At 42.8% G+C, this 24,046-nt stretch overlaps 3 protein-coding genes across 20 annotated transcripts; 1 reads left to right on the top strand and 2 right to left on the bottom strand.

Moving 5' to 3' along the window:
• The first annotated feature begins 5,832 nt into the window (after positions 1–5,832).
• Positions 5,833–6,189, top strand: LOC141021689 (uncharacterized). The gene has a single exon (XM_073497544.1). It carries the CDS (start codon positions 5,833–5,835, stop codon positions 6,187–6,189), a length of 357 nt encoding a protein of 118 aa, XP_073353645.1.
• Positions 6,190–12,982: 6,793 nt separating this feature from the next.
• On the bottom strand, positions 12,983–15,342 carry LOC109775947 (uncharacterized). 16 transcript variants are annotated; one of them, XM_040386819.2, is made up of 5 exons: positions 14,922–15,318; positions 14,283–14,353; positions 13,890–13,917; positions 13,396–13,472; positions 12,983–13,282 (listed from the first exon to the last, which is right to left on the bottom strand). In XM_040386819.2, the coding sequence occupies exons 1-5, from the start codon at positions 15,003–15,005 to the stop codon at positions 13,279–13,281; spliced, it is 264 nt and encodes an 87-aa protein (XP_040242753.1). In that variant the 5' UTR covers positions 15,006–15,318; the 3' UTR covers positions 12,983–13,278. The 16 variants fall into 16 exon arrangements, 4 of the variants coding, with proteins under 4 accessions (XP_040242753.1, XP_020190235.1, XP_040242752.1 ...); XR_002235931.4 differs by lacking the exon at positions 13,890–13,917 and having other exon boundaries at positions 14,283–14,831; positions 14,922–15,342; XR_005753775.2 differs by having other exon boundaries at positions 13,890–14,831; positions 14,922–15,317.
• Positions 15,343–16,425: 1,083 nt separating this feature from the next.
• Positions 16,426–24,046, bottom strand: LOC109775948 (protein ZINC INDUCED FACILITATOR-LIKE 1). 3 transcript variants are annotated; one of them, XM_020334648.4, is made up of 17 exons: positions 23,746–24,045; positions 23,288–23,328; positions 22,694–22,754; positions 22,468–22,570; positions 22,243–22,345; positions 22,109–22,162; positions 21,961–22,023; positions 21,826–21,875; positions 21,671–21,746; positions 20,793–20,993; positions 18,575–18,662; positions 18,079–18,164; positions 17,883–17,990; positions 17,615–17,659; positions 17,428–17,516; positions 16,932–16,975; positions 16,426–16,764 (listed from the first exon to the last, which is right to left on the bottom strand). In XM_020334648.4, exons 1-17 carry the CDS (start codon positions 23,900–23,902, stop codon positions 16,661–16,663), a joined length of 1,473 nt encoding a protein of 490 aa, XP_020190237.1. In that variant the 5' UTR covers positions 23,903–24,045; the 3' UTR covers positions 16,426–16,660. The 3 variants fall into 3 exon arrangements, with proteins under 3 accessions (XP_020190237.1, XP_020190240.1, XP_020190238.1); XM_020334651.4 differs by having other exon boundaries at positions 22,694–22,798; positions 23,746–23,858; XM_020334649.4 differs by lacking the exon at positions 20,793–20,993 and having other exon boundaries at positions 23,746–24,046.

Genomic DNA, 24,046 nt, shown 5'->3' with positions numbered 1-24,046 from the left:
AAATCTTCATAATGTAGCCAAGTCTCCAATGCCCTCCAACAACACCTATTGATCAAGTTTGAGCTAGTTGGTCCCCAACCAAGTTGGGTCCTAAGAGGTTAGTCACAATAGGCTTGGCTACCCAAATGGTTCTTTTATTGACACCACTTTGAGCACCAACAAATTTGGCAAACACATGGCCAACATTATCCTTCCCAAGAGAATAGATATCATCAATAATAATTGGGTTGGATAAGTTACCACTAGTGCATGAAGAGGCGAGGTGACCTTTCTCACGACATAAGTAGCAACGTCTACTCTTCACTTTCTTCTCACTTGATTTCTCAACTTGAGAAGCATTAGCTTGAGGATTCTTGGGAAGAGGACTTTCTTCAACTTGTGGTTGAGCATGAGATCGAACTTGTGGCCGCTTCCCTTGTTGCTTGTCACTAATGGCCTTCTTCTTCAATGGGCAAGATCTAACATGATGCCCTTCTACTTTGCACTTGAAGCAAACAATCTTGGCCGAATTCTTGACTTGTTCTTGGCCCTTCTTCTTCTTGTTGGAGTTGAATCCAAGTCCACCTTTGTCATTGGGGGATTTTTGCACTCTCAAGATGTTGTTGAGTGTAAATTTCCCTTCATGACTCTTTTCCAAGTCTTTCTTCAAAGAAGTGACTTGGGCCTTGAGCTCTTTGATTTCCTCTAGATGGTTAGTCTCAACACAAGCACTAGAGGAAGTATAAGCTTCATCATTAGAGCAACAAGGCAAGGAAAGCAATTCATCACAAGATGTACCAACGTTATGCATGGATGAATCGCGAGGACTAGCACAAGGCAATATAGCATTTTGACTAAAAGTAGTGCTAGTGTCCACATGAGGCTCACTAGATGTTACCTTAGCAATCATGGCATCATGAGCTATCTTTAGCACATTATGGGATACTAGAAGATCATCATGAGAGCTTGAGAGCTTTTCATGGCTTTCTTCCAATTTCCCATAATTGCTAGATAGCAACTCAAGTTGAGCCCGTAGCTCAACGTTCTCCTTTAAAATGGATGCTTCACAAGAAATAAAGTTAGTAGCACAAGCATCATCATTAACAACAAGAGGAGAAGGCAACTTGGCAAGCTCTTTTAAATAAGAAGCTTCAAGTTGAGCATGAGACTCGGTGAGTTTGATGAGCTCACCCTTGATGACCCTTGAGCCATTTTTGAGGTGCTCAAAATCCTCAAGGAGTCTAGCATGAGAAACTTCAACCTTAGCATTTTTTGTTTCAAAAACATTGACCACCTCAAGAGCTCTATCATGAGATTCCTTCACTCTAGATAACTCTAGAGCAAAAGTCTCCTCAAGAGATTCCTTGGTGGTTTGTTCAAGTTCAAGAGCTTGAGAGAGGTCCGCAATCTCATTAGCGTAATCACGCTCATGACCTTCCATTTTATCAATGGTGACCTCATGCTCCTCAAGACGAGATTCCAACTCATCAATATATTTCTTGCCCTCAATAACAATAGACATGATTTCCATGAAGTTGGAACGAGCAATTTTATTCTTAAGAAGAGCTTTACGAATTATTTCCCCCTTAACTTTTAAGGAGGCAACATCATCATTCTCTTCATCATAATCGACATCATCATCACTCTTGCCATCATCAATATTATCACAAGATATATTGGGATTCAAAATGGGAGATACCTTTGAAGCCTTGGCCATAAGGCAAAAAGCAATAGATGATGATGTGGGATCCCTTGAAGCACCATTCAAGACCACATCTTGTTCCATGGAGTGTTGGGTTTCCTCTACATTGTTAGCACAACAACTCGAGGAAATACATGCATTTTTATCATGCCAACAAGACATAGCAAGCATATCATCATGAGATTTAGTCAAGCAATTTGTACATGATATCCAAGGACTATCAACACAAGCATGTGAATCATTTGGAGTGCTCGAAGTGCTAGAGTCCAAAGATGAAGCATTGCAACAAGAAAGTGATGAAGGATTATCAAAACTAAGCCCACTATCATCATTGCAATGAACACCACTACTCACCATGTCATTACCTTGTGGCAAACCACATGTAGGTGAAGTAGAAGAAGTTGAGAACACAACACGACCGGAGGTGGAGGGAGAACAATCATCCCCACAAAACTTAGACACGCCATATTTATCTTGAAGCTTTGTCCACAACTCATGAGCATCCCGGAAAGGCATGAGTTGAAATATAACTACATTGCTCAAAGCATCGAAAATCATATTAGAAGCTTGAGCATTCAGATAAGAGTTTTTCTCATCCTCTAAAGATAATATTTGGGGATCTTTTGGAGGAGAAAAACCCATATCTACAATTCGCTCTAAATTTGGGTCCATGACCCTAAAGAGATTAAGCATGCGAATTACCCAAACATCAAAATTTGTGCCATCGAAACTAAGTGTGTCACAGAATCCTAATCCCCTAGTCGACATCTTTACTCTCTAGGCGGTTAAGCCTAACAAAGAGAGACGAGGCTCTGATACCAATTGAAAGATCGTGGATGTCGCCTAGAGGGGGGGTGAATAGGCGCTTTAAAATAATTACGGTTGAGGCTTGAACAAATGCAGAATAAACCTAGCGGTTAATTTGTCAAGCACAAAACCTACAATAACTAGGCTCACCTATGTGCACCAACAACTTATGCTAAGCAAGAAAAACTACTTAGGTGATAGCAAGATATATGACAGGAAACAATATGGCTATCACAAAGTAAAGTGCATAAGTAAAGGGCTCGGGTAAGAGATAACCGAGGCACGCGGAGACGACGATGTATCCCGAAGTTCACACCCTTGCGGATGCTAATCTCCGTTTGGAGCGGTGTGGAGGCACAATGCTCCCCAAGAAGCCACTAGGGCCACCGTAATCTCCTCACGCCCTCGCACAATGCAAGATGTCGTGATTCCACTAAGGGACCCTTGAGGGTGGTCACCGAACCCGTACAAATGGCAACCCTTGGGGCGGTCACCGAACCCGTACACTTTGGCAACCCTTGGGGGCGGTCACCGAAACCCGTCTAATTGCTCGGGGCGATCTCCACAACCTAATTGGAGACCCCGACGCTTGCCCGGAGCTTTACACCACAATGATTGAGCTCCGAACACCACCAACCGTCTAGGGCGCCCAAGCACCCAAGAGGAACAAGCTCAAGGGTACCAAGCACCCAAGAGTAATAAGCTTCTCAACTTGTAACTTCCATGTATCACCGTGGAGAACTCAAACCGATGCACCAAATGCAATGACAAGGGCACACGGAGTGCCCAAGTCCTTCTCTCTCAAATCCCACCGAAGCAACTAATGCTAGGGAGGAAAACGAGAGGAAGAACAAGAAGGAGAACACCAAGAACTCCAAGATCTAGATCCAAGGGGTTCCCCTCACATAGAGGAGAAAGTGATTGGTGGAAATGTGGATCTAGATCTCCTCTCTCTTTTCCCTCAAAAACTAGCAAGAATCCATGGAGGGATTGAGAGTTAGCAAGCTCGAAGAAGGTCAACAATGGGGGAAGAACACGAGCTCAAAGGATAAGGTTCATTGGGGAAGAAGACCCCCTTTTATAGGTGTGGAAAAATCCAACCGTTATGGTCACAGCCCGCACCGAGCGGTACTACCGCTCCAAGGAGCGGTACTACCGCTAGGGCGGTAGTAGCCCTTTGAAACACAACAGCGAGGAGGCAAAAAAGCCAGAAGAACCGTCGGAGCGGTAGTACCGCTTGACCTCACAGTACTACCGCTAGGGGTAGCGGTACTACTGCTAAGGGTAGCGGTACTACTGCTTGCGAGCGGTACTAAAAAATTATATCCGTGCCTACCACCGCTGGACTTGTGACGAGTTTTTGGTCCCGAGCGGAAGTAGCCACGGAAGTAGCCGCGGTAGTACTGCTCCAAGCGATAGTACCGCTCCCAAGAGCAGTAGTAAAAAATTACATCCGCTCCTGTCCGCGGTAGTACCGCTGCATCCTTTTCAGAACACCAGAACTGACACAACTTCTGCAAACGGACTCCGAATTCGACGAAACCAAGTTTGTTGGAAAGCTAGCGACAAGGGCTAACACAATCTTGATAGAAATACCAATAAGAAGCAAATGAGAAAAGGCCCAAAAGAAAATGGTGAGAACCCTTCCTCGGATAAGACCGGTAAAACCTCCAACATCGAAAACATCATAGAAGATGCATGCAAACTCCGTTTTCGATGAACTCAAGCTTGTCATCAAGATGACCGTAAGCTCTAACACTCACAAAGAGAACCAAACAAGAACCAAGAAACATGATGCAAGGATGCAATGGTTTGAGCTCTCGACGAACGATACGATCAAGCTACTCACTTGAGAGCCCCCCTTGATAGTACGGCTATCGATCCTATAACCCGGTCTCCCAACTACCACCATGAGACCGGTAAAATAGAAAACCTATTAAGGGCAAACCTTTGCCTTGCACATGGTCCACTTGAGCTAGATGATGACGATCTTGACTCCCTCAAGTTGGACCACCTTTCTTGATTGCGTTGGCTCGATGAAGACTAGATGATTACTTCCCCATAGTCCACTATGGGTGAGCCACTCTTCGGCACATCTTCACAAGTCCATTGTAACCACAATGGACGTCAAGCTTCAAGCACTTGATCTCTTCGTGATGCTCCACTTGAACTTGCACACGGCAATCTTGATGACGATCACCACTTGATGTCATCCTCTCCATGGGTTGAGTGATATCTTCCTCTTGACGCAAGCCCATGAACACGTACCTAACCCCACATAGAACTCTCACATATACCATGGGTTAGTACACAAAGCACAATGGACAATGCTTACCATACCATAGGATCACTTGATCCCTCTCGGTACATCTTCTATGCTTTGTGAGTTGATCAACTTGATTCACTCTTGACTTAGTTTTGATCAACCTAGAATCTTTCCAACTCTCTTCATTTGGATGATGTATTGAAGGTAAACATGAATGATCACACAATCTTCTTCTTCAAGACATGCTTGCAATAAGCTCAACTCTCACATGACCAATCTTTGGATAATTCCTTAATAGCACCTTGGTCAACACAAACTCTCCTTGAAACCAACACATGTACTCCAAGAAAAGCCTATGGACAAAACCTTCAAATATAACTCAAGGCAACCATTAGCCCATAGAGATTGTCGTCAATTACCAAAACCAAACATGGGGGCACCACATGTTCTTTCACTCTCACATCCCAAGATCGACAGCAAACCCTCACCCGCCTCCACCGTGTCACCGCCGCCGCTCATTTTCGGTGCCTCTGCCAGCAGCCGGTGCCAACACACCTCCCCCCAACGCCGCCACCTCCCACATCGCCGCCACCACCGTCTCACCGCCGGGGCACCGAAGCTTCCCACCCCCACCTCTCGACGCCGACGCGAGCAGGAAGCTGCCTCGCCGCCAGCCAGCTCCTTCGTCCTGACGCCGGCACGCTCGTCGGACGCCTCCAGGGCAGCCACCTAGTCCAAGGGAGGCGCGCGTCTCCTCACGGGCTAGCTCCTTTGTCGACGCCCGCAAGCTGTTCGGCGGTTTGCCAAGGTACAAAATGGACTCTGCCGACGAGTTTTTTTCCATAATTTCCTTTGTGACTCCGACGATTCCTCGTCCGATGAGGAGGAGGAGATCTTGGCTGCCGTGTTGGTCCATCACCACCTTAATAGCCAACGGCCGTTGTTCCCTGGCTCGATCCCGGGGCACCTTCCGGCGTTGAATCGCAATTGAGAGAGCGGCCATTTCCTTCTTTGGAAGGACTACTTCAACACAACCAACCCGCTGTTCAAACATTAGAAATTCCGGCGGTGTTTTCGCATGAGTAGGAACCTTTTCAGCCGTATTAGAGAGGGGGTAGTTGGATACGATGACTATTTCGAGTGCAAAGAGGATGCCTTTGGAAAGATTGGCTTCTCATCTTATCAGAAATGCACCGCAACTGTCCGGATGCTTGCATACGGAGTGCCTGGTGATCTCATTGATCAGTACGTCCGTATGAGCGAGTCTACATGCCTAGACTCCATGTACAAGTTCTGCAAGGCTGTGATAGTTGTGTTTAGCCCTGGGTACTTGAGAGAGCCGACTGCTCAAGATACAGCCCGCTTGCTGGCCATGAATGCCAGCAAGGGCTTCCCAGGGATGCTTGGCAGTATAGACTGCATGCACTGGGAGTGAAAGAACTGCCCTTCTGCTTGGCAAGGGCAGTATAAGGGCCATGCCAGGGCTTGCACTGTCATACTTGAGGCCGTAGCCTCACAAGATCTCTGGATTTGGCACACTTTCTTTGGCATGGCCGGACCACACAATGATATCAACGTGCTTCAACGCTCGCCGGTGTTTGCTACGCTTGCCGAAGGCAACAACCCACCGGTGAATATTACCATCAACGGCCGCAACTACGACAAAGGATACTACCTATGTGACGGTATCTTTCCTCAGTGGACCACTATTGTGAAGACAATCCCCAACCCTGTCGAAGAGAAGAGGAAATTTTTTGCCCAAGAGTAAGAGAGTGCTAGGAAGGACGTTGAGCGTGCCTTTGGTGTTTTGCAATCTCGGTGGGGCATCGTTCGGTATCCTGTTAGGACTTGGAGCACGAAGAAGCTGTGGGAGATGATGACTGCTTGTGTGATCATGCACAACATGATCGTAGAAGATGAGCGGCCGGAACGTATCTACAACCAAGGGTTTCAGTTTCAGGGTGAGAATGTTGTGCCTGAGCATCGAGGAGCCGCAACGTTTGAACAGTTCACCCAATTTCATCATGACATGCGTGATTAAAAAACTCACGTGCAGCTGCAAAATGATTTGATTGAGTATATGTGGGCTCATGTTGGCAACCAATAGATTTTATTCGGCTTGTAAAACTATGTGAGACAATTTTATTTTCATTCGGCTTGTAAAACTATGCTTAATTTATTTGGTTGTAAAACTATACTTTATTTGATTGTAAAACTATATGTTTGCTTATGAAATAATGCAAAATGTGTGCATATTTGTTGAAAAAGGGCGGTCGGCCGATCACGCCGGCAAATATGGATCGGCGTGCTGAGCACATTGTCGACCAAAATTTTAAACAGGGCGAACACTGAGCGGGCGGCCGATCCAAATGAATAAAAGAAAAAACAAAAGCGTCGTCCGTTTAACTCGGTGTGTTGAAAGAAATTTGGTTTTTCTCGAGTTGTCTATTGAAGCTTTGCAGCCAAAAAGATAGAAAAAAAAAAAAAAACCTCAAGACAGCCAGTACAAGAGAAACGACCAGAGAAGAGACGCGGACAGTAAAACCAAAAAGACGTGCCAAGCCAACGGCAGCAAGGGTTCACGAGAGGATCATCATCGTCGTCGTTGAGAAAGCGCCGGTGCAGCCGTGCACAGGACTCGATGCACTCGTGGAATTCTAAACATCGTGCATCGTCAGCTCTTACGTCAGCTCTCGCCCCTGTTGTATCAGCCTTCAACCACTTGTACTATGGCATGTGTTGTTGTCATTTAGTCTGACAACTAACTGAATAAGTATATATGTTTGTTGTGTAGTACATCGTCATCCTACCTTGCCCTACACCATTTCAAAAAAAAAACCTTGCCCTACACAAAATCATGACGATGCGATTGTTTCGCAGGAGAGAAGAGTAGCTATAAAACGGACGTGGAGTTTCTACACCCAGGAGCAAATGCTCCTGGTATGAACAGTAAAAAAATCTATTTTGTTGTGGAATACTGATGTAGGGTGGAACCCTATACGGCCGATCTTTCACGAAAGGAGCGGATCCCACGATGAACACGAGGAACACGAGGAGAAATCACGAGGGGAAACATGAGAAAATCACTCAAACCAACAAGATTAGGTCACACATATGCTAGATCCGAGTACACATAGAGATCACACGGTCCAAATCCAACAAGAGACGATACATAGGGTAACCGGTTCTTCTCCGTGAGGAGGTCTTGAGGTCTTCCCATTAGGGGTCTTGAATCCAAGTGGATCTTCTCCGAAGAGGTGTCGGTCCATCGCGGTGGAGTAGATCCGGATGGGTGAGCGAGGCTCTATCTCACATATGAGCTATCACAACGCTAACCCTAGAAAGAGGGTGGAGGATGAGTATATAGGGGGCGAAGGGGTACATGGGCCTCGGCCCTACACTGTGCGCAGATAGGGGAGGCCGGACGTCCGGCATCGGGCCAGATGTCCGGGCTTTCGCGAGGGGGCGGATGTCCGGGCTGGTGGGGTTGGTCTTGATGCATTCGGGATGGAGGTCGCCGGATTTTCCGGGCTTGGTCCAGATTTCCGGGCTTGGCCGGATGTCCGGGGCCTGTAGGTACTTGGCGACTGTCGTGGTGGACGCTCCAGGGGCCGGATGTCCGGGTCCTGGAAGCTGCTCTTGACTCCTTCCGTTGGTTCTCTTCATCCGTGAACTTGGGGACTTGTCCGTCTTCACGTGCATCTTCGGGAGGGTCCTCTTGGTACCTAATCATGCACAACATTCCAGACTTAGGTAGTAGCCATGTCTCGAGTGAATCATGTGTGATATCACTAAGGAAGGAAGTCACCTCGGTCTCGGGAGCTCTAGCTCTAGCTCGTGGCATAGGTCCTCTTGGCACTTGGTGAGACGATGGTAGGTCCATGGGGATGACCGTAGGATGCCCCGCATCAAATACTTTCACAAATGTTTGTTGTGCATGCAAAATTTCATCATCAAATCACATCACTGGAAGGCGTGGTAAAAAAAAAATCGATGCTCTGAAAATGTTATTTACAAAAGCATTTTAGAGTTTCGATTATTATTTTTTTGGCACGACTTCCACCAATGCGTGCACGACAAACATTTGTGAAAGTATGTCACAGAAAAATTTCAGATTTTTTTGATTTTTTTGATTTTATTATTCACACAGAGCATTTGCACCTGGGTGTAGAAAGGCACTTTTGCTATAAAACTCGACTATACCACTCTGATTGCATTACTTAATTACACATTATTCCAGCAAGTAGCAAAAGGACACCAATCAATCTCCAAAGGAAGGGATGGACGGCCATAATTTTCTCTCCTGTCAAGTAAACAATTGTGTAGGATTCACTGTCTTTCTAGTGGCCAGCGTCCATAAGTCGCCTATTCTTAGTAGTAAAAGAGAACCCCAAAAGGGGGTGTACTTTTATTTTTTACTAGTCGTTCTGCGTTCAGTTATTTGTTCATTGAACCGACTATTGTTATAATTGATATTTACTAGGAAACATGACCATGCGTTGCAACGGGGAAAATAAGTACCATGCACTTGATTGTTAAAGAAAACATCATACACTTAGAAATATATATTCTATAAAGTAAAAAGGAACCAAAACTTGGATTTTTGTGCATATGAATCAAGATATGATGATCTTTCCAGCCATGTAGGACCATAAGGAAAATGAAAAAAAGTTCTACCAGTAGCAATTCATGTGCAACTAAAACACATTCAAATTTGCATCCACTACGTATGATATAACAGTAGATAGACAGGAGACGAAATAACATTGTCTCCCGGCCCATGGAAATAGCCTTGTCACCCAAGGAAATTGAAAGTGTGAATCTGCTTAAGAAAGTGCAACACATCTGCATAAATATTCAAGAATTAATACTATAGAACCATGATTGATCCACGTGAGTTGCACGTGTAATTGTTGGATTCCTCCTCTGCATTCCTAGACCTGCAAATTAGCTCATGTGAGCATTGGTTTTCTTCCACACTGAAAGCACCATGGGAAAAAATGAATTTTGTCTTGAAGATGAAAAAAGAAGGGTAACCAACTTGTAATAAAAAGGAAAAAGGGGTAACCTGTTATCCATGTCAAGTTAGACAGAAGTACGTGAACTGATAGAACATTCAGAATTGTTGGAATATGAAAAATACCTTATTCCTCCTCCTTGTAGAGAAGTAACGTGTGCAGTCAATTTAGCTAAGGAAACTTATTTAACATGGTGCATGGACTCTTGGCAAGGGGTTCAGAAAAGAAGAAGAAAATCAAGTACTTACTATAAGGCTAACTTGACTCGATCCAATTGGAGTTGTGCAACTGTTAGTTTACTTACCCAGCAATTCTTGCAAGCAATCAATCGATTCATGTACATGTGTATACGCCAGATCGATCCATCAGCCTGCTTATCACGTAGCTTCGCAAACATATGCCCATCGCATGTATGCATGTTCTTGTTAATGCCAATCCAGATCAATTGACGCCGGCAGCTGGTAGCAAAGCTTGCTCTTGTGCTAATCCAGATCAACCAACTTAGCCAGCAGCTTAGTTGTTTGCTCCGTATGTGTGTTTGCCAACGAAAAAATCGAACCAGCTGCTTGCTTACCTAGCTTTGTAGGCATGTGTCACCGTATACTATCATGTCTCCACCCGCCAAAACAAAAAGGTACACTATCATGTCGCCGGAATGTCGGCTTGGAAGAAATCAAGCCATTGTGATACCCTGAATACATTGCCGGAAAGCACTTGTCAAGTACTCCCTCCGTTCCAAAATACTGGACTTCCATTTGTTAAAAAATGAATGTACCTATATACTAAAACATGTCTAGATACATCTATATTTTGACAAATGAAAGTCATGTATTGTGGAACGGAGGGAGTATGATACACCAGAGCGAACTCGTACTCTGCGTCGACGCTGCTGGCGGCGCGCTTGAGGAACAACAATACAAATCCGGCATCCTGGTGCTCCTCGCTGAGGCAGAAACAAACTTTCACGTGTGGCACAATGAATTAATCAGGTAATAGAGGAAGAGCACAGTCATAATAAGCCTTATGGATTCAATGGAAGAAATAAAAATTATATGCATAATATGATAAACCTTACACTAAACCTTATGGGAGGCTGGGAGCATGCTAAACACATACACGTAATAGGGATTTTTTGTTGTCGATAAATTTAATAGGCAATATGCTTAAGTTTGTTATAAGGATAATATCATTGGGAGAACCAAACAAAATTATGAAAAATCATAAGATGCATGCATGGAGTAGAATTGTAGGAGTAGATGCATACTTGCACACTGCATGCTGTTTATTGATTGGAGGGAGACATCGATGGACAAAGGGAAACAACACTATGCAAGAATCCAGCAAACCTGGCAGCTGCTGGCGGCCCATCTACGTCTTTCGGGTGCACAGGGTGCTAACTTCCAGCAGCGCCTGAGGCGTCCATGTCCGACTGGGCCAAGTTCCGACCAGTGCTCCTTCCAAGCCATCCCCGGCGTCCCGTCTATGTCAGCTTCGACATCCCTAGCTTCCTTTACTCCTTTATCGCGGCCGACGGCGTCGTCTTTCTCAGGCATGGGTTGTCGCGTGGCTCGTTCGTAGGCCAGATCGGAAGGTTCCTGCCGTTCCTCTCGTTGCTCTGCCTGATGGCCCCGTGAGGAAAACGACACCCTCGTGAGGCCATCGGCGAGCGCTGCATAGTTGGATTCGTATTAGGCGCCCTATGTCGCGGGAAGCGCAGATCTCAATGTCGTCGGCCAGAATCAAGTATTTTCATCGTGCGCCCGCACAGGTGCCAGGCTGTCCATGCAACCCTTCACATCGTCTTGATCTTTTCATCTCATCCTCCTCCTAAGTTTGGTTGCTCTTCCTCATCGTTGTCTTGCCGGCCACGGATTAGATTTTATTCTCCACATATGCTGCTCCCCCGCCTCCGCCAGATCAACCCCTTCCCTCATGTTTCCTCAGCTGATCCTCCTAGTCCAATGGCTCCAGATCTGGTGCTCCCCTTCCTCCGCTTGATCCACCCCTTCCCTTCTCTTTCTCGAGCCGATCCTCCTCGACGGCTCCACAACTACTGCTCCACCGCCTCCACCGGATCCAGCCTTCGCTTCTCTTTTCAGGCGACAATGGAAGCTTATGTCTTATGTGTAAGAAACAAACCTAAGAGGATGGACTTATGTGCAACCGGAAAAAAATGGACGTGAAGAAACTTTTCCTTCTTTTGACATGAACGTGGGTTATGTCGGCAATACACATGATGTCGGGCTCACTTCCTTGTTCGATCCCTGGCTCTAGCATGAATCAGTTCCAACGTGGCCCGAGATGGTTTTGGTTTTTATACCAAAACCTATTGTGGTTCGTGTGCACCCGGGTCAATTTCTAATGTGATCAGAAAAAAAAAAGTGAAACAATCTTTTTTTTTAATCTCAACCGTCAATTTTTGTGGTAACGATGGATATAAAGGGGTGACGTATGAAGAACTATGAAAGCTTCCTCCTTTTAATATTAGGTATAGATATAGATATATCAGAAGATCACCTTTAGATGTCTTTTCTTCAAAAGAAAAAAGACACTCCATTGCTAGCATGCCATACCCTTCGCCTTGCCACCACGACATACATTATCTCGTTAATGGATACTACTCCCTCCGTCCCACAATGTAAGACGTTTTTTAACACTACACTAGTTGTTAGAAAACGTCCTATATTATGGGATGGAGGGAGTACATCATTATTATTATTAGAGACGGACAAAAGAATACCAGCTTATGATGATGCGGGAACGACTACAATAGAAGATGATGTACAGGTGCAAAAATAGAAAAATGCAATCTGAGCCGTCAGATTACAGACCGATGGTACAGATTCTGAAGGAAGGGGTTTGTTCCCACTTATTGTACATTTTGTGGAACACCCCCTAGTTCTAGTTAGATATAAACATGACATTTGCAGTAACAACCTCAAGTTTTTCATCCGTTTCCAAATCTTCACAGCGTTGCATGTCTTTGTGTACATGAGAAAGTGGACCATCCGAAACAGAATAGAACACAAAAGATGATTCACATTAGTCCAGACTCAGTAAACACCTTATGACACTTGTATGTCTTGTAGCTTGATCTTCACAACCAAGCATTAGAAGTTTAACAGAATTATCATAATGAAAAGTAAAATAAGATGACCATAGATCTGGATAAATAGGGAATAGCCCAGCAATTAAACAAGAAAAGTAATGTTTTCCTTCGTAAAAATTATGCATATTAAATTAAAGCCAACATTAACTTTATCTGGCAATACACACCCACATCTGAATATAATGGTGAAAATGGATTTCAGCAAGGTATCCATTTTCTGGGTCCTTCTGATCCACTTGCATGCATATCAAATGTAACATAACATGAGATGGCCATTTTAGTACATGACCGAGAACCATTGCAACTAAAATTGCATCAGTTTACTATCTTCATGGTACATAGAGAACACGTCAGTTGACCTTTGCCTCTAGCTCAAGTTCTTCTTGCTCATCTTGTTTCATCTGAAGGGAGAGATCACACCAAACAAGTATGATTCAGCAGCACGAGTCTGTGCGGCTGTATGCATAGGCTTACTAAATAAATTAAAATTATCAGACAAATTAGTTTCGCTCACGTGGTTGGTAAGCAAGGGAAGCCTTTCCTAAATGCTTCTTCTCTCCATTTGTACTCCTGATTCTTCGTCTCATCAATCTGCAAACACATTTCTGTGGTTTACATCACATGGCAAGAAATTAGAAATGATGCTCTTTGGTGGACTAAACAGTTGTAAGTGATAAAATACAACATGTTGTAAAAGCATAGCTTTTGTATTTTAAGCACTGGAATATCATATTTAGGTAACTAGCATGAAAGTTAAGTAAAATTGCCAGAACCGAAACAGTGAACAAAGTACTGCACCCTTGCAAGTGAAATACCAACATTGGTTGTGTACAGACCCAAAAGAATTGCTTGCAGTAGTGGCATAGTGCTTACTTCGTATTTATACTACAAATTTCTAGACTTGAATAATAGCTCGTGTCCTAATCGCGTAGGTGTTCAACAATTAAGAATGGAACTGAAGTTCGTTTGCTTTTCTAAACTCGTACATGATGAAAAGGAACAACTCACCACAAATGATAGAAACCCTGTTAAAATGCTGCAGCACAAAGACGTATGTCAGGCTAGAGAAAAGAAAAAGGAGTACCATCTGGCAAAATATATTCACAGCAAGGACGAATCTCTTGTATAATTGGAAAAGTGAAAGTGCAATTTTATGGTGTTGCAAGTTACAACTTCTGATTGTTTAAATATCAAAGTTCAGTTGTCTCCCAAGCAATCAGAAAAGCATGATTCATGAATGCTCATATAGAATAAGAAAACTGCAACAGAGTTTTGATTTAAAGGCAAGTGACACATGTGATAAGTGTGTATAATGTCCTATCAGACATGAATAAATTCAGGGACTTAAACATGGACAGATATAAGAAATTATGTTAGATTAAAATTCAGCTGTGTGGGTACCTCGTTAGAGAATGATTGGTTCTTTTCCGGTGTACTGAAATCATCAATGAGAAGCACTGGGAAATTAATCGCTGCAAATGAGGTAGCAGCTCCGACATTTATATTTTGAACACCATTTGACCGACACCATGGCTACAAACGGATTTTAGCAAACAACATCAAACGAGGGATGTACAAAAAGTATTATGAAGAAATTTGAACATCGCTGAACTACGATGCCAATCAAAGACGAAATCCTCAGTCGGACAATAGCATAGACACAGAAAACTACAAGTAAACAAAGTAACAGTTCCAGTCCATCATTCCTTTGTTAACCACCTGTTCTGAACTCCTAAAATGAACTAATCACATGCAACAGTCCAGTGCAACCCATTTTGCTGCCTACTACACAGCACCTCCAAATGTGGAATGCAATGTCACCACAGTCTCTGCAACTTCACTATCATTAACACGTTTCCTAATCAATGTAACCAAAGCATTGAGAGATTAACGATCTCCAAGCTAATAAATGGCATCAGCTTTGACTTCAGGTTCATATTAGCATCTTCCCTGTCAACATATTGATAAAATAATTATGCACAACAAAGAAAATCACTGTATCACCTCATCGGCACTACAGGAAAGCAGCGAGGTACCAACCTTGCAGCTTGGCTGCTGGCAGGGTGGGCTCCTCCTTGTTGCAGATGTGACAGAAGCGGGCTTCAAGAAGGCCGTGTGGTGCATCCTGGGCAGCTACGTGGGCGGGGCACCCGCACCCCCTGGGTGCAGTAGCCCATGGCGGCGGGGGTGCCCGTGAGGAGGAGACAGACGACCTGGAAACCATAGGGAGAAGGGACGCGCGCGGAGCGGAGTACATCCTCGTAGAAGGCGGCGACGTGGTGCACGTCGATGGTCTCCGGCAAGATGTAGTCAAGCACCTGCCGTCGGCATAGCCCTCAAGCTCTGCGCCGGATCTGGATTGCCGCCGCCCCGTCAGGCAAAGCGATAGAGAGATGGGCGGGGACTCTCGTTGGAAAGAGGAGGACGTCGCGGGGAAAATTATACATAAACGAGGGGTCTTTCTGCACAGATTGGTCCACCATAACTTGCACCATCGATCTTCAATCCGAGGGCCCAGAATGTTTTTTCTATTTTTGCACCCTAGGCTCAGCTTTTATCCTATGATGCAGTCATCCAGCGACATTCCATTTCAGTTGAGTATTTCAGTTACATACATAGGTACGGCCACAACGGTCAACGAATAATGCTTCGAAAAAATTAAATTCCACAAAAGCTTCATCGGCCGCTAACTCACTTGCACAGAGCAGCCATGAAATCTCCTTTGAGTATCAATTTCATTTCATCAAAGGCAACACATTTGTTTGGCCTCAGCTGGTGCAGCATACACTTGGGTGATTCATCTACAGCAGCACCACAATATAGTGGCTCGGGAATCATGTCAAGGCTCTCCTAGATTGATTAGTATGAACATTAGCCAAAAAACTTTCAAATCAATGCAAAACAGAGATCAAATCAAAGAACCCTAACCCTAGGTGCGGAAGATACTTGCCCACATCTCCATGTCCATGTTACTAGCCATGTCGTAGTCATCATCCGTGCTCTCCTTACTGCCCTTCTGCGATGGCATGGGTCACCGACGATGAGCGGATGCGTGGTCGGCGGTGTTGAGCTCAATGCGGGAGAGGAGTGATGCCACTTCTTACTTATTGTTAACATTAGAGATTGACTCCCTAGTTGTCCATAGCATCACAATGTTTTAAAACATACAAAACTATTGCACAGTAGCTACACAATCTTCGAGACAATCATCTTGAAACAAGAATCATCTGGCAGCTCGCGGTGGTGAAAAAATGATCGAAAGTGGGGATCTGTTTTGATGACCTCATTGAGACGAAGTCATTGAAGAAAACGGATCACTAATCAAATTAACCATTTGTGAGATAATTTTTAAAAAAAGCAAAGAAAACAATTAATATGATGATGTCAGCATGATGTGTAGAATCCTGCATTCATGCATGTGCTCTCTCTATAAGGTACACATTTCATTAGGATGCCGCAACACCAGAGTGCACACATGCACACGTATACAAAGTAGGATTTCCCAAAAGAAAAAGCTCCATGACAATTGGACAATAGGGATGCATTTGATTCGTAGTATTTTTCTCTAATTACTAAATAATGGCAGTATTTTTTTGCAGGGAGATAATAATGGCACTTGAAAATGGCTTTCTACTTATTTCAGCTACTCCGCAATCCTAACTGCGTAATTACATTACAACCCGATTCAAACTGCGCATACCGCCAAAGTATGAATACAGTTTTGTAAGAAGAGTATGATACAGGCGTGCACCCATAATAGCACGTACAAATCCGGAGTGCTAATTTGAAGAAAACTGATCAGGCACAACAAGAAACGGCTTGAATGTCCAAACAAGTCCCACAAGCTCGACAATGGCCAAAAGAAAAAACAACATCTGGTCACCTACATATAGCAAAAGCCAAAAAAGAGGAGTTAACAAGAATAGGATGTTTGCAGAATTTTGCTTGTCTAATTATACATAAAAGCATATACCCGTCAAAACAAACTAAACAAATCAATTTGTTCATTTATTGTTTTAAATGATAAAGCACTCATTGCATAGAATTTACCTGGAAAAAAGAAAACATGTTGGCGTTTCTGTGCCCATGAAAACCTGCATTACCAGATTATTAAATATGTGAACACTAGAACCTTTACATGTTACACACTTTTGTGGATGATTAATTTATCTCAGAAACAAACTAAATTGGTGTCATTTCCATCAATGATATAAGTACAGTGATCACTAGGATTACATTGTGTTCATAGTACACGTAAAAACTAATTGAAACTAACTTTGATCTAGTTTTAACATATGTAGTTCCAACCCTATTGGTCACTATATTTATATCTTTGGTGTAAATAGTAACTCCCCTATCTAAAAAAGTTTAAACCTAATTAAGGATGAAAGATATGGCTTATGTTTTTCCCAGAAATTTGAACCTTGAAAGGGAATTATATGTGCGGCGGTTGAAATATCAGAAAATGTATCTCATGTCGCTCTAAAATAGAAGCCAAGAGCTTATGTTCCTATGAAATATTAACATAATATGCATTTATACTTACACAATTCCAGCTCCTGCTGGAGCGAATGTTTTACAAAAGGACATTAAAGTGGTGCCTAAGCCATTTGCAGTTGCTCTTTGACCTTGAGTCTGTCAGTCCCATGTATAGAGAGTTAGAGACAATTACAAAGCTGCAGAAAATGTAACTGCACCAAAATAGTAATTGAATAAAATACGAAGACACGTACCACAGAATTATTCTGAAGAATGAAAGAACTAGTAACAATGGTAATCTGATAAGTATGTGAAAATGGACGATGTTAGTAAGAACACTGAGACAAAATTGATGTATATATTAAAAAAAATCATTGTACAAGATAAGGGCAGGTACAAAAAGAGGTTGATGTCATAAAAACACTTCGCATTAGTCATTGCAAAGATAGAAAAGAATCATGTATCAAGGTGTTCATAAATTCTTAAAAATGCCATACAAAAATTTAGGATATGGATACTCACGAGAAAATTATTTTTAAGAATCGATGCGATGTTTACTGCTATTGACGACCAAGGTCTTGAGAGATGTGTGATTGGTGCATATGTAAACAGAAGCACCACAGACAGACTCTGCAAAATTAGTCCACATTAATATTTAGTCGATTCAAATTAAAAGTGAACTTCCATTGAAATACAATCATGTATAACTTGAACTCACAATTGCAACACGAGAAGTATTGATTGGTCCCAAAACTCTGTTAATACGTGGGAAAATAAATGTTTGGTATACAAGAATGCTAACACCTATACACGAACATATGAAATCATTAGTTACAAGTATTGTAGTATGAAATTAGAAAAATATTATTTTAAAGGAGGGGTTCTTATAAAAGGTAAGGGGCATTAGCATATTTCCATATCGTAATGAAGACACTCCAGCATATCGTACAACATATCATAATTCAACAATTTCATACTCGCGAGACAACATAATTCGAGTTGTGAGTACAAAATTGTTTCTCTTTCTCTTGTCAACTAAAAATTGTTTAACTTGATCTTGCCAACCATGGTGTGTGCTGTTCAGTTTCTCTACCGCATCAGCATATCAACTCAAACAAGGGATCCCGTATGAAATAAGGAACAAGAAGTGGACTAAAGTACTGATGCATATTAAGGTTATGCAGATTATTATAATATAGAACAAACATCCATACCTGTAATTGCAAGAACTTGACCAACATCCTCAGACGAGAAACTTAGTCCACCATACTTTCTGTCACTTTCAGCCCATAAGGAGAATATCTAAATATGTGATCCGAAACATAAGTGTTAAGGTGATAGAAACTAAATTTCCAGGCTACACTAATTTTGACTATAGGCACAAAGGAAATGTCCCAAAGGACAATTATTTTTCTTTCACATAGTTTATAGTAGGATAATCTGAACGGATTTATCGACCATTTTTAAAAAAAAGGGCGTATATTAATATCAAGCAGATATCAATTACATCCAGCCTCTACATCAACAAGATGTCTAAAACATCCAGGATCTACACAACCAAAAAAGAAAATAAAAAAGAACAAAAAGAGAAAAAAGATCAATCACCCGCAGTAGTAGCACTCTAACCACTACCAAAGACAATACCCGTACTGCAAAGGAGGTTCTCCACAAGCAACGCCTCCAGGAAGAAAACAATGCACAAGCGTTGTCGTTTCCCGACCAGAGATCTTAGATTTTCAGCCTCGAGAAAGACCACGTTCCTAAAATAATGTCTTCAACAAGGCCACTGCCAGGCACAACCAATAAAGACCAGACCTTAGGTTTTCACCATGGAAATCATGACTCGGTACTCAAAGAAGCACCACCAACAAAGAAGTCCTCCAATGCTGCCGCCCCCACTTGCGGAGGCCACTACTGTAAGTCACGTACCACCAGGCTCACAGGAACTCGTGTCCGGTTTGGACGGGAACATATCCCGCAAGCCAAGTCTGAACAACTGCCTGTGAAGCAAAGTCTCAATCGCATCAAAAAGACCCCGCCTTCGCCACTTGCAGGTCCTCCAATCACGCCATGGCATTTCCGCATGTGTTGATCCCTTGAAAATCTTTGTTACAGACATGTCCCAAGGTGTCAACAAAAACAGAGCTTTGTGATACCCGGTGAAGTTGGTTATGCTGATGTTGCGGGTGCACACGACCGGCCCCTACTCAATCAAAGTGTTCAAAGAGCGCCATATACGCCAGTCCTTGTTTTCCTTCAAAGGATAAGTCCGGAACTCACTGATGGCCAGATCGAAGAGGACCAACCGCAGGTAGAACAGACACTTCGGACGAAGACCACTAGGGCCACCGGCTGGTCCTTTCCCTCCACCTAGCTCAAAGCCGGCTTGGCACGACCCACAACAATGCTGGAACTAGTGCAATGTCGTCGACGCACTCGTCGGGTCCAGACCAAGCCAACCACAACAGAGTGCAGGCGGGTCAAAACCCGGTGGTCAGGAGCAACGGCAGCCCACCTGGACACGGCTGACACCACCGGAGTAGCTGCAGCCCGGCCATAGCTGCCATCACGGGAGGTAGTCCCAACAGGCGGCCATCCATCCAGGTTGGATCTAAGATGGTCCAGCCAGAGACCAGCCACACCACGGCCAAGTACGCGACCTTGTCCCCGCTGGCTACGGTCCCTGTACTCCCAGAACTCCTGCAGCCGGCAGAGGAGGGCACTGACCCGCGGCGGCGCCGGCGAACGCAGATCAGCGATGGATCCCACAAGCATCGTAACACGGCATGGGAGGGAGAGAAGAACCTCCCCGCTGCCGCCGAGTGCCGCACAGGGCTTTCCCCTAGCGGGACTGGCCGACGGCGGCGAGGGGAAGGGGAAGGAGGAGGGGTGGTTTTCCCTGAGAAGTTTAGGTCGCCCCTCGGGCGACGCGGGGGCCAACTGATTTATCGATCATGGTGACTAAAGCAAGGAGTACTAAGATATACTGAAAAAATGTACGGAGATTATTCATTTTGTTGTATCAATGGTATTTTGGCTTAACCAACTCGATCTTCAATGATAATAAATAATTAACTCATGCGAAAAGAAAATGATGTGTATGTAATGTTATTAGTTGTGTTTTATAAAAGATAAATACAAACTATTTGGAAAATTTATCTAGCTTAGACAACATAACATATGATTATTCATGTCGTGTCTAACTTGTTAAAATAATTATCGTCATTGTATCAAAGAAAACAATATGGACAATTAATCATGCCTTTCACTATGCATGTGTTTGCTATTAGTTTATCTGAGGCTCAATGAGACCATATTTTTCGTTGAAAACATACAGTTTTAAAGTAACACCATAAAAGAGCTATTAAAGGAACACCATAAACGAGACATTGGAAACAACAAGTTTTCAAGCAAACCCGTTCCAAAGAATACCTCTGAATATGCCATGTCATCAAAGGACACGATACAGAACAGAATAATAGATGACATCAATGGCCAGTTCTTCAATACATTGTTTTTCGTTGTTGAAGTAATATTATGCTCAACAATCTCTTCTGAATTAGAAAAAATTACAGTCAAAGATTCACTTGCTTGATCTTCCTTTTTGTCAGTGTTGTGGTTATGTAGTGTCTCCTGAAATTTATGTAATGTTATAATTATGGTATTAAGAACTAAAGATAGCATGAAGTGCACAACGGATCTTATCAAATTAGGACCAAATCAAGTAAGGCCTTTAGGTCTAGCGAATCAGCTGCATGCATGCCTTGTTTTCAGGAGATACTTTACTAGTGAAAAAAGGGAAAACTAGAATCAAGTGATAAGTAGTATAATATGTGGTTATGCATTATCTTGTGAAATTTATCACATATTTTGGTTAAATTGCTAAGAGCTTAGGAGCACACAAAATGTATGGTGAACCTTACTATTCATCATTGGTAACTATACAGCTAGAGACATGCATCAAAATGTATCATTTTTCATAGAATACTTGTACTAGTACTACATAGGAAAATAAAAATAAGTCATAAGTTGTATAATCTCACATTTACTAAACCCAAAAGTTGGTGATAAAAGTTGAAATGGTAACACGATGAGCTTGATTACAATAAAATCTTTGACATGACTAGACATTGGACTACTGATCCTAGCATGCCATCGGATCAGTGCACAACCATCGGATACTTCCCATTATTTAGACCACCCTATATTAGAGTACTTTGTAAAAAAATCTTTATGTGATGAATATTTTGTTCGCACATTTGCAGCAAAATGTATAAGCAATGAGAACATTGTGGATTAATGGCACATACTGGGAGCCAAATGCAGCTTATTAGAACGAGAAAGCTGAAGACTGATATACACAGACAAGGTAAGAAATATGGGAACCTAAAAAATAATATTCAGTAGTTAGTAAGTTGAAGGATAATGAGTCAACGGTAAATAACTTCAAAGTAACAAAAAATACCTTCCGAATAATGAGTCGACGGGAAATAACTTTGGATATTTTTCTGTAGGCTACCAAAAAAGTAAATGTAACATAATATGAATTGATTAATATAGGATACAGTAACTAATGTATTACTACAGTTTTCATGGATACCTGTGCAAGATATCCGCCAATCGTTGGTCCTACAATGAGACCTATTGCCCATGCTGTGCTAACCTATTCATACAAAATTGAATGCATTATCTAAATATATAGAATTAGAGTGCAATGGAAAATGTTTGGAGCATAATGTGTAATTTACAAGTGATAATGCAATAGCGTGGTGCTCTGGTCGACAAACTTCAATAGCATAAGCCTGCAACCATCAATTGCCAAGTAAACAGCCGTAACTTGTTCAAATGGCAAATAAAACTTCAGAGCACACAACCAACATACTCTTATAGGTCCAATTATGCCATTCAAAGAACCAAGAAGGAATCGTGTAGATATTGCCATCCAGTAATGCACACTTAGTCCAAACAAAGCACTGAATAGAATCCTGAGATATTATAAATTTCGCATCATCAATTTGGGATGTGTCATAAAAATATAGTGAAAGCAAAATAGCGCTAGCTAGTACCTAAATTCATTCTTATGTAAACATAAAAGAAGTATACTAACACGGAGAAAATTCCAAGCACAATAACTGGCTTTCTCCCAATGCGGTCTGCTACCATCCCCCAAGCAGTGGAGGTTAAAGTTCTACCAAGCATATAGGAGGCGCCTACAAAGATTCAAAATAGGCCATTGGTCATTCTTCCTGAGTGAGAGTGCACAACACGTTTGTATTATCTGTAAATATAACACTCTTGGCACTTAGAGTTCCAACAATTTGGAAGGGTCTTACCTACAAACCCAGCATAGAATCCAATGTCCTCTACTGTTTTGGCAATGTGCAAGTCTCGTATCTGTTATTTGAGAGGAGTACCACACAATATTTTTCAAAGGTTACCTGTGGTCATGGATAATGTTGGGCCGACATTTGCATAGATGCATGACTACACTATTATTAACATAAATAACCAAGTCAGGACAAATGTACCAAACACTGTTCCATACTGCAGATGCATGCTATTTATGTTAGTAAAATACTACTCCCTCCGTCCCGAAATGTAAGACGTTTTTTGGTACTATGATAGTGTAAAAAACGTCTTATAGTTTGGGACGGAGGGAGTATCATATTGTATTACAATTTACAACCTTGGAGAACTAAATAACAACATGACAAATGAATATGTAATGCAGGCACAAACTATGTACATAGTTAAGACAATACTAAGCATACTTATAGTTTCAAGATTCAATGGTTCACATTTCCTACGATGCAAAGCTTATTGTCTTGACCAAAAAAAAAAAGATGTACGCACATAATTCCGTAAGCAGCGTTTTGTATTCTTTTGATCCCAATGTTATGGTTTTCGTTTACATTAGAAAAACGTACCATGAAATACAAGAAGGGGAATAGTGATGATACTGGCAAACCTAGAATAAGAATGACAAAGAGTTAAAAATACACCTTTACATTGATGATCCAGTTATCAGATGGCACAAAAATAGAGCAAAGGTAGAAAAATCATGCATAAATATATTGTAAGAACAAGGCTAGCTAGCTGCAATCATGCACAATATTTGGTATAATTGTTCAGGAATTAATTAGACAGACATTTCAGAAACTGATGCTCCTCGTTGATTCTGCCACGGATTACTGCAGCAGCTTAAGCTGCCAAACTGGCACAACTATCTTCTGAGATGGTACCAAAACAGAACAACTACCACTCGAAATGCTCTGCTTCACATCACCTGGCCTCACCCAGTTTAGCTGGACGAAGCATTGTTCCAGAGAGAGAGAGAGAGATGTGATGCAGAAGTAACCAGTAGCTAGGCTAGGTAGATACATACATGAGGCGAGGATGATGGTCCAGATGTGGAAGAACTCCTTGTAGGGGACGCCGGGGTTCAGCGCCTTCCTCCGCTCCACGGCGCATCCCGGGCACCCTTCACGGTAGACCGCCTCCTTCTTCTCCAGCAACGGTGCTGCTGCCTCGCCGCCGGCCATCGATCCTTTATCCAGGCTCGCCGCTCAGTGGCTCAGCTCCACTCGTGTGTGCAGCGCGATCGATAAACAAGGGCGAGGGGTGGTTGTTATGCATGTGCTCAACGACTGAACGACCGTGGGCACAAGTTGACTGAGACATGTATG

This window comes from Aegilops tauschii, chromosome 4 (assembly GCF_002575655.3).
Source record: "Aegilops tauschii subsp. strangulata cultivar AL8/78 chromosome 4, Aet v6.0, whole genome shotgun sequence".
In the NCBI taxonomy this organism is placed as follows: Eukaryota; Viridiplantae; Streptophyta; class Magnoliopsida; order Poales; family Poaceae; genus Aegilops; species Aegilops tauschii.
The sequence above is the reverse complement of the archived record's forward strand: the minus strand, read 5'-3'. Positions and strand labels throughout refer to the sequence as shown.

Bases quoted from the DNA above. Each gene is read 5' to 3' on its own strand.
- LOC141021689 (XM_073497544.1), top strand. From the start codon at position 5,833: ATGAGTAGGAACCTTTTCAGCCGTATTAGAGAGGGGGTAGTTGGATAC.
- LOC109775947 (XM_040386817.2), bottom strand. From the start codon at position 15,138: ATGTACTCCGCTCCGCGCGCGTCCCTTCTCCCTATGGTTTCCAGGTCG. The intron at 14,354-14,921 runs GTTGGTACCTCG...CCTCATTTGCAG, and splicing joins GCCAGCAGCCAAGCTGCAAG to CGATTAATTTCCCAGTGCTT. The intron at 13,473-14,282 runs GTACCCACACAG...ATGTGTTTGCAG, and splicing joins ACCAATCATTCTCTAACGAG to ATTGATGAGACGAAGAATCA.
- LOC109775948 (XM_020334648.4), bottom strand. From the start codon at position 23,902: ATGGCCGGCGGCGAGGCAGCAGCACCGTTGCTGGAGAAGAAGGAGGCG. The intron at 22,346-22,467 runs GTTAGTATACTT...ATAATATCTCAG, and splicing joins GTGCTTGGAATTTTCTCCGT to GATTCTATTCAGTGCTTTGT. The intron at 16,765-16,931 runs GTAAATTCTATG...TGCTATATGTAG, and splicing joins ACATGTTTTCTTTTTTCCAG to GTGACCAGATGTTGTTTTTT.